The sequence below is a fragment of the Acanthochromis polyacanthus genome, chromosome 21 (assembly GCF_021347895.1).
Source record: "Acanthochromis polyacanthus isolate Apoly-LR-REF ecotype Palm Island chromosome 21, KAUST_Apoly_ChrSc, whole genome shotgun sequence".
Classification (NCBI taxonomy): domain Eukaryota; kingdom Metazoa; phylum Chordata; class Actinopteri; family Pomacentridae; genus Acanthochromis; species Acanthochromis polyacanthus.
This window is the reverse complement of record NC_067133.1, coordinates 20071128-20084402: the sequence shown is the minus strand read 5'-3', so window position 1 is coordinate 20084402 and position 13275 is coordinate 20071128. Positions and strand designations below refer to the sequence as shown.

Sequence of the window (13275 nt, the reverse complement as noted above, 5' to 3'; positions counted from 1 at the left end):
GACTTAATCAGAATGACAGATGTATCCCATTGCTCCCTCAATGCTCCGTAACCTTGAAACAGAATATAAATCTGTATTAAAAACACACTCCATATCTCTTACTCTTTTTCTTCTCCTTTTCATCTTTTTTTCTCCTCTAGACCCCTTGTCAAAATGAGTATAACTTGGAGGAAAGACGGAGTAGTGGTCAATACAGGGATTCGAGATTTTGGCCGCAGGTTGGTGATCAGCTTGCCTGCAGTCAGTGACAGTGGATACTACGAATGTGAGGCGTCACTCCGCAGCAGCAGCGTCCCCTCTGTCACCGCTGGGGCTTACCTACACGTTCTTGGTAAATAACCTACAGCGTATATTTTACCCTTGCAGAGAGCAGCTGAGCCTAAATTATCCAAATATTGCCTCAGCAGGCTAACCCTTATGTTGAGCGAATTTTTGAGAGAGAGAGAGAGATCGTGTTGCCATTTTATATTTCAGTAATTGCACTGATGTTGTTATCTGGAGTGGTGCAAATGCTCATTTGCCGGGAAAGGGTCAAGATAAAAAGCGCGCATGATTTTTCTTTTTTTTGGGTGCTGATTTGCAGTACTGTAATGGAGCAATGATTTGTGCTTTTTTTCCCTTCATCAAAACAGAATATCCTCTGTTTGTAAAAGAGCCACCAAGTCACATCAGTGCTGAAATGGAGAAAGTGGTGGACATCCCCTGTCAGGCGCGAGGTTAGTGGTGTTTGTTTTTCCTCTCTGCCAAGTTTGAAAGTGCAAAAAGAAAGGAATAAAATGAACAGGGACGAGGATAAGGAAACATCCTCTCCTCCATCTGCAGGCACACCACAGCCAGACATAGTGTGGTATAAAGACGCAGTACCCATCAGCCCCGTGAAGATCCCCAGGTACAGGGTTTTGGTAGGAGGCAGCCTGCAGATCAACGGTCTCCTGCCAGATGACACGGGGATGTTTCAGTGCTTTGCCCGCAATCTTGCAGGAGAGATCCAGACAAATACCTACCTAGCTGTTACAAGTATGTCCCCTTGAACATTTTTTTACACCTCTGTGCATGTCTGCTGCCTAATTCTGCCTGTCTTCCTCCTTTCTGTTCCCTCCTTTTCTTTGCTCTTAAATCCTCTGCTCTGTTCTCATTTTTAATCCTCTTTTGTCCCCTCTATCTGTCTTCCCTCCCACACCCATCTATCTATATATCTCTTCACAGTGACAGATTTGTCACCTCAGATGCTCGGGCAATTATTGCCTATTTTTGAATCGGAGAATGAGCAGGAGAAGTCGAGAGATTGAGGCGCCTTGTCAGATTCTAAGAGCTGTCCCCGAGAATGAGACCTGACAGCTGCCCCTTTTGTCAAGTCTATTAAGCTCTCAGCTGCAGCCTGCTTTATTAGGGAGAAAGCTGTTTATGTCTCTCATTATCACCTCTGTCTAACCTGATTTTGTTTGAATGTATGCTCGTTTCTGTGTGTGTGCGTGTGCGTGTGTGCTGACCCCTCCCCACTCAGGTATCGCTCCCAACATCACCGCCGGCCCTTCTGACAGCGCAGTGATTGACAGCATGTCAGTCATTCTGCATTGTGAGACCTCTGGAGCCCCACGGCCAGCCATCACCTGGCAAAAAGGTGCATGGGCTAACAGCATGAGGTCGGGAGGGTTGGGGCGGTGGGGGGGACATTGCTTCTGCAGCAATTTGACTTGTCAAAGTTAGACAAGGGCTGTGGAAGTATACATTTTCTCCAAACAAGCTTTACTTCTTTGCTTTTGCTGCACTGCTTTCCCTCTTGTTTGTTCACCCTGACATTTCTTCAATAACCTAATCTCTCTCTTTTTTTTGCCCCCCCCCCCCCCCCCTCCCCCTCCCCCATCCCTCGTTTGTTCCCTTGTCCTCCATCCCCATACCATCAATCATTTCCATCCTCCCCCTGCAGGTGAACGTGTCTTGGCCAGCGGCTCGGTCCAGCTGCCCAGGTTCACCCTGCTGGAGTCGGGCAGTTTGCTAATCAGTCCCTCCCACCTGTCTGATGCTGGAACCTACACCTGCATGGCCAGTAACTCGAGGGGCATTGACGAGGCCTCAGCTGACCTAGTGGTCTGGGGTAAGTAGAACTGTGCATGATTTCTTGCATCTTCTTCAAATCCCTTAAAGGGGAACTTCGTTTTTTTTTCAACCTGGGGTCTGTTTTCATCTGTCATTTCATACATGTGAGTGATGGAGAAATGAATTTTCAACATAGCTCCAGTATTTAGCCAGGCAGGCAGCTTAGCAGCTCAACTAGCAGCTCAGCTAGCAGCTCAGCTAGCGAAAAGTATGGGGCAAGAGGCCCCCCCGCGTCAAAGTCCGCCCTAACGTGCTTTTCTTCCCACACTGACCGGCTTGGATAGTCTCAACGAGTGTCCCACAACATACTAGAGATGAGAAGTGAACAAAAACCTCCACATTACCTGGCGATCGCTCTTTGTTGTGGTCTGTATCCAAAGCTCAGGACGCTAGAAAGCAAATCTCGTTCCGAAATCGCGCGATAGCACGAGCTATCGCGCTTTGGATACAGACCACAACAAAGAGCGATCGCCAGGTAATGTGGAGGTTTTCGTTCACTTCTCATCTCTAGTATGTTGTGGGACACTCATTGAGACTATCCGAGCCGGTCAGTGTGGGGAAAAAAAGCACGTTAGGGTGGACTTTGATGCGGGGGGGGGGGCAAGTTGCCCCATACTTTTCGCTAGCTGAGCTGCTAGCTGAGCTGCTAAGCTGACTGGCTGGCTAACTACTGGAGCTATGTCGAAAATTCATTTCTCCATCACTCACATGTATGAAATGGCATATGAAAACAGACCCCAGGTTGAAAAAAACTGAAGTTCCCCTTTAATATCCCACTTTGTACCAAGCACTGCAGACTCTGAGTTCTATGGAGGGCTTAAAAATTATGAGAAAAATCCTTTTTTTAAAAATTCATGATTTGTTTTGTTTGCAGAAGCAGCATATACCTGCTGCCTGTGAGTGACTGTCAAGATGTTTTGACAATAGCCTTAATACTAAAACATGTAGTCATTTTTCTGCGGATATAATCTCATCACCAGTCCTTGAAAGCATTGTTTGCCTGCCCATTGAATACAGTCTCAGAAAGACATCGAGTGAAAGATGAGACCAGAAGTCCAGTAAGTTGTTCCAAGACAGACTCTGAATAATTGCCTCTGGGTGTTTTCACAGCACGCACCCGCATCACTAAACCTCCACAAGACCAGAGTGTCATCAAAGGGACCAAGGCTGTTATGACCTGCGGCGTGACCCACGATCCCAGTGTCACTGTGAGGTAATTTGTTTGGATTTTGTCCCTTTTCAGCCTTACACAGCTAGAAGAAACGTCTGACATTACATACTTCACTATAAGTCTTCCCTGACTCAATCCTGGTCTAGATCGGGTATCAGTGTTGTGCTTAATTCGTTGATGTAATCTGCCAGAGATCTTGTAGTGTTTACCCACCCTTAGAAGACATCCTATGGGAAGATTCTGAAACTCTTTGAGTCAGATTGAGGAATTAGTCAGTTGCTTTCTGCTCACTCTTCATACAATCTTGAGCGTGATAGAGTGTGTGTACATGCGTCTGTCTCAGAGGGAGTGAAATGTTGTCTATGGAGCCCAGTGATTAGAGTGCCTGTCACCTGTGGGCCTGCAACATTGATCAGATTGCGGGGTAATCAGATGAATATGTAAACAGAGTAATAACTTCAGACAGCTCCTTTAATTAAACGCAACGCAGAGGAGATTAGCTGGAGAGCCCGAATAGTCGCAATTAATCACAAGAGCTCGTAGCATGTGCGTGACAGTGTGCATGCTGTGAGGAGGTGCTCATATGTGCAGGTGGATACATGATGGGGAGTGAGAGGCATGGAGGAGAGTACTGGATGTGTGACTGAGAGAGATGATGTTCAGATTCAAATCTCTTTGGTATCAGCTTCACAAGGCTTTTCATCAGCATCTGCACCTTCTTAGTTTGGTGTATGAACTGATACAAACTGACGCAAACAAATTTATTGTCACAGCACTCTGAAGTAAGCAAGTAAGGCTGTGTGTGTGTTTCACAAGCTCACATGCTCATGTACATTCCTCTAGGTACTTGTGGGAGAAGAGTGGCTCGGTGATTGACGTGAACACGTCCCCCCGCCTGCGTCTGGATCCCGACGGCACACTGCACATCTCCCAGACGTGGTCGGGTGACATTGGAACATACACCTGCAGGGTGACCTCAGTGGGTGGCAATGACTCTCGCAGTGCCCACCTCCGAGTCAGGTCTGTAAATTTGTCTCATGTCTCCTCCGTCTTATCTTGCTGTCTGTATTTTTTTTATTTTTTTGGCGGGGCTTATTTATGTCTGACCAGAACATGATGGATGGATGTTTTCTCCGCTGTTGTGGTTTATCACTGGTCTCCGCTCTAATCCCTCAGGCACCTCTAATATTTACAATGCGAGGCTCTCAGTTTGCCTCTTTAATTCTGTTATTTGCTGCCTCTGTTGTCTGATTCTATTTCTCTTTATCACTTTTCCCCTCTCTCTCACACACATAAACAAACACACACACATATGCTCACACAGGCAACTGCCCCACGCTCCAGAAAACCCAATAGCAGTTCTGAGTACCACAGAGAAAAGAGCCATCAACCTTACATGGGCCCAGGCCTTCGATGGCAACAGCCCTCTAATCCGCTACATCCTGGAGGTCTCAGAAAACAGTGAGTTTTTTCAGTGTGTCACAGCACTGAAGCACCAGTATCCCCTTTAACAATGCACACAAGTCATGCATTTCGTTGTTTCTTGTTAGTAATTCCATATTGCCACTTTATGCTCACGGGGACAGCTAATTTCCTCCTATTATATTACATTTCCATTGTGTCCTTAAAATTGGCTGTTGCATCCTCTGATACCGCCTGCAATCGGTATAACTCAATTGTCTCACCTGTGTGCTTCCTTACGGATGATCAGGGAACTCAAATTGTTGTTGATGTCCAACGTTCTTATTGTCCCTTCACTTGATAAAATAAAAGAGGTGGGAATGTTTTCGCCCACGGAGAGCAAATTGTTCATCCATTTCTCATCGAAGCTCAGGCTAACTGAGAAGATGACAACTCATTAAAAGGAAAATGAATCTGAGGATGCAGATGGGATCTGGGTTTTGGATAATTGAATTGCAATCTGATATTTAGAGGGAGTGTATACAAAATAAATTGCTTGTTTTTTTATCAGCAGCTGCAATAACATTACTGAAAATGAAACAATGGTGTGCAATAATAGTCAGAAATAACAGTGAATTCAAATTTAAGTTTGCTGCTGCTGAAAAGATTTTTTTCTCGACAGTCTTAATGCCCTCTGATGGTCATTTACTATTCAGTAGCTATTGCTTACACCTTTCTCTGCTTTTCTGAATCAGATGCCCCTTGGACTGTGCTTCTGGCCAACATTGAGCCAGAGTCCACCGGGGTTACCGTTGGTGGCCTCATCCCAGCACGCTCGTACCAGTTCCGCCTGTGTGCCGTCAACGACGTGGGCAGAGGCCAGTTTAGCAAAGAGACTGACCGGTGGGTGCTGCGCTTATCCATTCCACATCTGCTGAATATTAAATATATTGCCTGTAGTCTGCGTAACTTAATGTGTGCTCTGGATGCAAGAAAAGCATTGCAAACTTTCAGCGCTTTTTACTCTTCTGGAACAAGCCGTTCTCCCCCGCCTCGTCTTGGCAGTTCAATAGAAACCCTGTGATTATTTCCTGTAAGTCCACTTTTTGGTCTTCATTCCTGTGGGAGTGAGCAAGAGATGAGCCGGCTTCGGGATGGGCCTTTTCAAGATAAAACTGTGAATGAGCTGAAATTGTGCTTTGTGAAGGCTTGATGGGTGCGCTGACCCAGCTTCATCTCTCTCCCTCCTATTAACTGCCTTTGCCGTACTTCATGAGCAAAATACAGAGAGGCTTGAAAGAGGCAGAGCTCAACACAGACTGAAGTCTCAAGTGAATTCTCTTGACTAGCAAGACGAAACGGTCATAATCATAGAGGCTCACTCCACCCGCACACACACACGCACGCACGCACGCACAGTCTTAACTCATCACAATTCACCTATACACACTACTGTCTGACCTTGTCTGCATCAACACAACCCATTTGCTTCTTTTATACCTGTAGCGCACCTCAAACTGAAAGCCAGCACTACCCATCACGCACCATCTTCACCACACACTCATTCACAGAGTTGAATTCCTCTGTGAGTCTGCCCCAGACAAGAGTGCACTGCAGGAGGGTGACTGAGCGTCAGTGAGCGCAGGGCTTTTCTGAGGCATCTCCCCGGCACACCTCTTTGATCCTAAACTCTGCTCTATCTCCGCCAGAGCAGTGCTCCAGTGCACTGGGAAGAAATCAAGATGTCATCTTAAATTGACTTAAGGGAAAAGTCTGCCTGGATCTCTCTTTCTTGTTCTTTTATATCGTTCTCTCACTTGCACTGTCTCTCCATTGTGCTGCTCCATTTTCACCAAGGCCCCTTTGATCTTTTTCCATGCCACAGCAAGCTGTCCCCGTGCGGACAGTCTTATAGCGAATATGTTTTGGACAAAGACACAGCCGCACTAAGCCCAACTTTCCTTTATGGTGTTCTAAAAAATACAAAAAAAATGTAGGCTTTATTATGATTTGATGTCTATGATGAAATGGGATAGAAATATGCAGAAACCCATGATAATTAATGCATGGCCTCACTCTCTGTCTTTCCCTCTTTTTTTCCCCCTTGGTGCTGCAGACTAACTCTCCCTGAGGAGCCTCCCAGTGCTCCCCCTCAGACAGTCATCGCGAGTGGCCGCACCAATCAGTCCATCATGATCCAATGGCAGCCACCCCCAGAGAGCCATCAGAATGGTCCTCTCCAGGGCTACATCATCAGGTAAGGAGACAATCTACCTATTTCTTTTTCCAAGGACAGGTGCCTGCCTAGGCCAGTGCCATTCAGATTGGAAAATAACTATTATATCAGCTCCTTTTTCCTTTTTATTTCCTTTCATTCTTCCTCACTGCCACTGTAGAATAATTGATGCCAATGAAGTACTTTTCTATCCATTCATGTGTTGTCACCTCAGTTTTTGTAAGCATGTTATAGCTGTTCTATATAGGTTGGCGTCCATCGCTACACTCCCCCCTCTCATTTTTTTTTTTTAGATAAAATCCAACATATTTAGATTGTTCTCTTGTCTGTGTGGTCCCTCCCTTCCTCTGTCTATCAATAACTCCCTCTGGTGCCAGGTACTGTCTGTCAGGGCTCCCAGTCGATTGTCAGATGAAAAACATAACCAATCCAGACCAGACTAGTCTCCTCCTAGAGGACCTCATCATCTGGACCAACTATGAGATCGAGGTGGCAGCCTACAACGGAGCAGGGAGGGGCACCTACAGCCACAAAGTCACCGAGTGGACTCTGCAAGGAGGTGAGAGCCATGCACAGTTTGTTATTACACTGTTCATTATTGGAAGTTTACCAAAAAGCCAAACTCAAGTTAGGGATTTTCTACAGGTATCAGCTTGCAAGTCTGAATAGTGTGAAATCTCTTTCTTTGGATTTTGTGAATTCATTGATATCCTGCAGCCTCATCAAGGTGGTCCCTAGTCTAGGTCTAATTAAACGTGTGACAGGCAGCAAACCACAGCACACTATTAACTTTTCCACCCCTGAAAAGGCAAATTCACATGTATTTTTTAAGATTAGGGCAGATTTTGAGATTTTATGCAATTTTAAGTGCAATTTGCCTCTTAGCACTGATGTTTTGTTTTGACCTGGTTTTATCTAATTCATTTCTTAATAAATGCTGCAGTGTGCAGACAAGAGCCAAAGGCTTTGACGAATGCTTTTTGAGAATTCTGTCCAAAATTCTTTGATTCAAAACTTTGTCTTATTTGCTTTCAAAGTCAGCCAGCCTTCATAATTTTCTTTTTTTTCAGTTTAAATCTGACCTAAAACATCACATAAATCTTAAAAGTAGACAACTAGAGTCCTGTTATAAAAATGAAATAAAATATTATTCTTGGTCATTTATTTATTAAGAAAAATTATAAAATATTACATATTTGTGAGAGGCAAAAGTAAGTAAACCTCTGGGATTAGCAATTAATTAGATGTTTTTAACCAACAAAATTACAGTTATGGGTGAGTGGGCGCGACGTTTTATTTGAACTTCAGGGATCTATCCGTCTTCATAACACGTTTGTGGAAGTGTATCATGGCATAAATAAAGACGATATCTGAGGACCTCAGAAAAAGAATTGTTTCTGCTTTTCTGACCAGAAAAGGTTAGAAAACCATTTCTAAAGAATTTGGACCACCAATCCACAGTCAGACAAATGTATTTGTCCAAATGGAGAAAATTCCAGACCATTGTTGTCCTCCCCAGGAGCAGTTGAACAATAATTCACTGTAAAAGCAAGCCGTGAAATAGTCTGAACACAGGGTATCCCAAGCATCTCTCAAACTGCGTAATGTTAATGTCCATGAGTCTGCATGGAGAAGGTCACTTCTCTCCAAAAATACCGGGCTTTGCAAAAGTTCTGTTACACTCGGTTTCATGATCTTTAGAGACGTTTACATGTCGGAGTGAAAAATTCCATTAAACAAACTGAAAGTTCTACCTTATAGGCAGGTCTCATTAATACGCAGAGGCTCAAGAATGGTGAAGACCTGAAAGATCTTCACCATTCTTGAGCCTCTCCGCGACTCTGTGGACGGTCATCCGGCTGATGTTCAGCTGTTTGGCTATGTCAGACCTGTTGTGGCCAGCATGAAGGAGAGCAGATATCTCAACTCTTTTGACTTCCATCTTGATACAACTTCACCGGAGAACAAATTTGTATTAATGACACCTGCCTATAAGGTAGAACTTTCAGTTTGTTTAATAGAATTTTTCACTCCGACATGTAAACGTCTCTAAAGATCATGTAACAGAGTGTAACCGAACTTTTGCAAAGCCCGGTAATGTTACTGCCCGTTTACAGTTTGCTAATAATCACATAGACAAGCTAGGAAGGCTGTTTGGAAAATATTTTGTGGCCAGATGAGAGATACATTTGAAGCGTAATATTTGGAGAAAGGCAAACATTGCATCCCAGCATAAGGACCTGATCTTATTTGTGAAGCATGGTGGTGGTAGTATCATGGTTTGGGTATGGTTTGATGGTATGAAATTACTATTTTCAAATGGCCAAGTCAAAATCCTGACCTCAGTTCAATAGAAATGTTGTGAAAGAACCTGAAGTGACAAGTTTATGTAAGAACACCACCAACGTCCCAGAGTGAAAGCAAAGTTTTTACATGCTTTTACAGCTCACATATATGTCATATCCCAGATAGCAAACTATGGGTGAATCAATGTTGAATCTATGTTGAGACCTAACGTCGAAATTATACAGAAAGCACAAGGTTGATAAAATGTTGAGTCAACGTTTGCTTACATAGATTACATGTTTGCAAACATAGATTCAACATTAATTAAACATTGACCTGTCAAACATTTTAATTAAACCAAAATACAGTGTAGATTCAATGGTATCTTTTAAACACAAACTTCAATGTTGACAAAATGTTGTTGAATCAACGTTGATCCAACCATCAGTCTTCAACCGTAACCACAATTCAACCTTCTTAACCCTAATTCAACATTGATTTAACATCTTTTGCTATCTGGGTAAAGTGTGATTTATGGTTGAAAAGCAAACGTTGACTCAACATTTTATCAACCTTGCGCTTTCTGTATAATTTCGACATTAGGTCTCAACATAGATTCAACATTGATTCACCTATAGTTTGCTATCTGGGATTGGATCATTTTTCTCATTACATCAATGAGCTAGCATGATATTCTAGTCTCGTGTTTGATTGACTTCTCTTCATCTACCTACAGCTTCTATGTGAAAGTGTGAAGATGTTTTAAGTCACATTCATGCAGTGTTTTTTTTTTTTTTTTTCTGGAACATTGTAGAAAAAAACGTGACCACTGGAATACTTTGGCTGACTTTTTTAATCTCAGAGTTAATTGATTCTTCATGTAAATTACCAGGTGATGATGAGTGTCAGACATAGCATACCTTCCGATGCTGCAGATGGAAGCTGCCTCGCCTGACTTGATTTCTTAGTGTACATGCTGAGTAGTGTAATTAGAATGCACACTGTGAACTTCCCCCGTTATCAAACGACTACATACTTCCGCCGTGCCTACTGATTCCAACACCTTGGTCCCCTTCTGTCTACTCCAAATCTTCCATGGATGAAAGTCACAGTTGCTACTGTGAAATTCATTATAAAATAGGTCTAAAAATCTAAAGGAAATGAAAATTTAGATGTTCGGAAATCTGTCTCCTGAGAACAGATGTTTACATCATGACTCAACCTTTTACACCACACATTGATATACTGACTTCTTATCGACACATGCAGCCAAAGTAGGCTGGAGCTTATGCATTGCCGTGCTGAAAGGTTAATCCATGTTTTTATTACAAGAAGATAGAATACTGTTGCCTTTGCCAGCTTTTGTAAGTCAAAGTCAATTCATAGATTACAGTGAGTTTAAAATGCTGCTACTCAAATTTACCCTACGCCAGACAGGGGATATTACTTGTGGTTCAAATATGCTGCACTGGCTTCCAGTTTGACTTGAAATTCCTTTAACTTGCATGTAAAGCTTTGAAAGGCTTTACACACTCACATATCTCTGAATCCCTGTCATGTTAAATCCATTCCATGAAGAGAGATCTTCACCCCAGACTCACTATATATTCTCAAGAGTGCCCATAAGAAAACTAGGAGTCTTTAGATTTCCTATTCAGTTCCATTCCTGGCTCAGATACAGTTATTCGAAAGGCAAACTCAGATTTTCTTTGAGGCTTCATTAGATTTCACAGGTGCTTACGTTGTTGTGCTATTAGTCTGTTTGACTGGCTTCAAGTTAATTTATTTATATAGCCTTTTCTCCTCAGCAAGTCTAAAATACCGCAAAGACATAAAATTGTGGAAAAAAGAGACAGAAAATATTAAATATTTCTCATTCTTACCTAAAGCAGACTCTTAATCGAATACAGAGTTTCTGAACTCTCCACCACCCACAAAAACACACACACTGACTTGCTCTGTCTGCCCAAGTTTTTGTTACAATTGTGTTGCAAGTTCATATTTTTTAGTTTCTTTCTACAAGTTAGTTAGTTAGTTAGATTTGTCTCATTCATTGACAAAACAAAAAAGCAATTAAATCCAATACAAAAACAAAAGCTTCCAAACTTCTGAATAAAAGGGGGCAGAAAGAAGAACAAAGTATATAATATGCCCCTTTATACCAAATAGTCAGTTTACAGTGAGCATTATAAACAAACGACAAACAAAATGATGATAATGTCTGAGAGATCATTTCTGTTGGTATGCCTTATGTTTATATTTCTCATTATTTTTCTTTACGTTTGTATATAAGTGTGTAAATGTAGTTCATTAATATTATGAGTTACGTGTGTGTGTGTGTGTGTGTGTGTGTGTGTGTGTGTGTGTGTGTGTGTGTGTGTGTGTGTGTTTTTTTAAAAGATTGCTTCTATTTCTGTTGCTTCCTTTTGGCAAGATAATTACAAACTATTTCAAATGCTTCAAAAATGATGGATTCTCGCTGGCACGCATTATTATTAAATTCTTGGAAACTTCAGCACACTTTGTGTGATGCCTGATCAATTAGTCATTTAATGGTCTGGTCCAAATCAGTCAGCTGCATCTGCAAATAAACAAATGCACCACATTTCTAAAGAAACACAAGTTTGCTGTGTTTAATTAGCAAAACCGTGGAACCTGGAAGGTATGGGAAACAGCACAATTTTCCTTCCACTTCACTTGCCTTGCAAAAAAAATAAATAATGATTTCATCATACAAGTCACTGTCAGTGAATAATGACAGTGAACAAGACGTTCATGTTGTTTAGCTCGGCTCTCATTAATTGGATGTTTCCGTCACTCACTCCATTAAAGACACAAGAGCAGATCACGATGTGCATTTAAATACATTCAAAGAGAAATAGGGATTAAACAGGGACATGAGGACCAATACTGGCCATTCAGTTTCATTAATGTGCAAGTCCCTGACTGTTTTCCGGTGTTACATCAGAATGGCATGCTCACTTCAAACAAACTGCTGCAGGGTTCACCTGGAAGACGCCTGAGGCAACCGCTCTCACACCCAGTTTGATTGGCATGTTCTTACCTCCCCAAATGAGCCAAAATAAAAATTCCTTCAGTTTGATTCTCATACTCTAAATGAGGCCGCCTCTTGTAGATTTTCAAGTTTTCTCCTTGCCTATCTCATCACTATTCTCCTTTTCTCTCTCCCTCCCTTTGCCTGTCTGACTGTCCCTCCTCCTCTCCCCTTCTTCCTTAATCTCTCTCTCTCTCCCTGTATCTCTCGTTTTTATCCTTCCACTGGATCAGTGCCCACTGTGCCACCAGGAAATGTACAAGCTGAGGCTGTCAACTCCACCACAGTGCGTTTTACCTGGAGTGCCCCGAGCCCTCAGTTTATCAATGGAATCAACCAGGGATATAAGGTGAGCTACTCCTTTCTGTCAACTGGTGCACTCTAGTGGTCAGTGGTAGAAGGACACTGTGAAAGCAAGCAAACGGTGCGAGTATGGCTGCACTGACAGACCTCAGTGCATCACAACATTTTAAATTCCTGAAATGTGCACTATAACCTAAAGTATCCTCTCCTTTATCGTGGAATCACCAGCTCTTGGCATGGGAGCCTGGTCGTGCAAACGATGTTACCGTGGTTACAGTGCGCCCCAACTTCCAGGACAGTATTCATGTGGGGTACATCTCTGGCCTTAAAAAGTTCACAGAATACTACTCTTCAGTATTGTGCTTCACTACCCCTGGAGACGGGCCTCGCAGTCCACCTCAGCGGTTACGCACCCATGAAGACAGTATGTACCACTCTTTCGAATATTGTATAGTACATTATTTACAGATGATCGTGTGTGAAGCTGTTTATCTGTAATGCTTGTTTTTATTATTTTTATAGCCCCTGGTGCTGTGGGACACCTTAGCTTCACCGACATCTTAGATACCTCACTAAAAGTCAGCTGGAAGGAACCGCAGGAGAAAAACGGTGTTCTCACAGGTATCCATTAAAGATGAACATGCAACATTAACAGGTCCCCTTGGCTTCGCTCATTTTTTCGACTCACTAAGCTGTGACTGCTATGTATGTAACGCAGTACTTTTC

The 13275-nt window shown here is 42.7% G+C and overlaps 1 protein-coding gene across 1 annotated transcript in view; it reads left to right on the top strand.

Annotated features, from left to right (window-relative positions):
- Positions 1-13275, top strand: part of LOC110953931 (protein sidekick-2-like) — an 89569-nt gene that overhangs the window by 55490 nt on the left and 20804 nt on the right. Inside the window, 14 exon segments of the mRNA XM_022198161.2 lie at positions 141-331; positions 633-716; positions 823-1017; positions 1505-1621; positions 1928-2095; positions 3208-3310; positions 4112-4288; positions 4593-4729; positions 5425-5572; positions 6786-6926; positions 7283-7464; positions 12480-12595; positions 12778-12973; positions 13072-13170. Of these exon segments, the coding sequence (XP_022053853.2) occupies positions 141-331; positions 633-716; positions 823-1017; positions 1505-1621; positions 1928-2095; positions 3208-3310; positions 4112-4288; positions 4593-4729; positions 5425-5572; positions 6786-6926; positions 7283-7464; positions 12480-12595; positions 12778-12973; positions 13072-13170 (2054 nt within the window).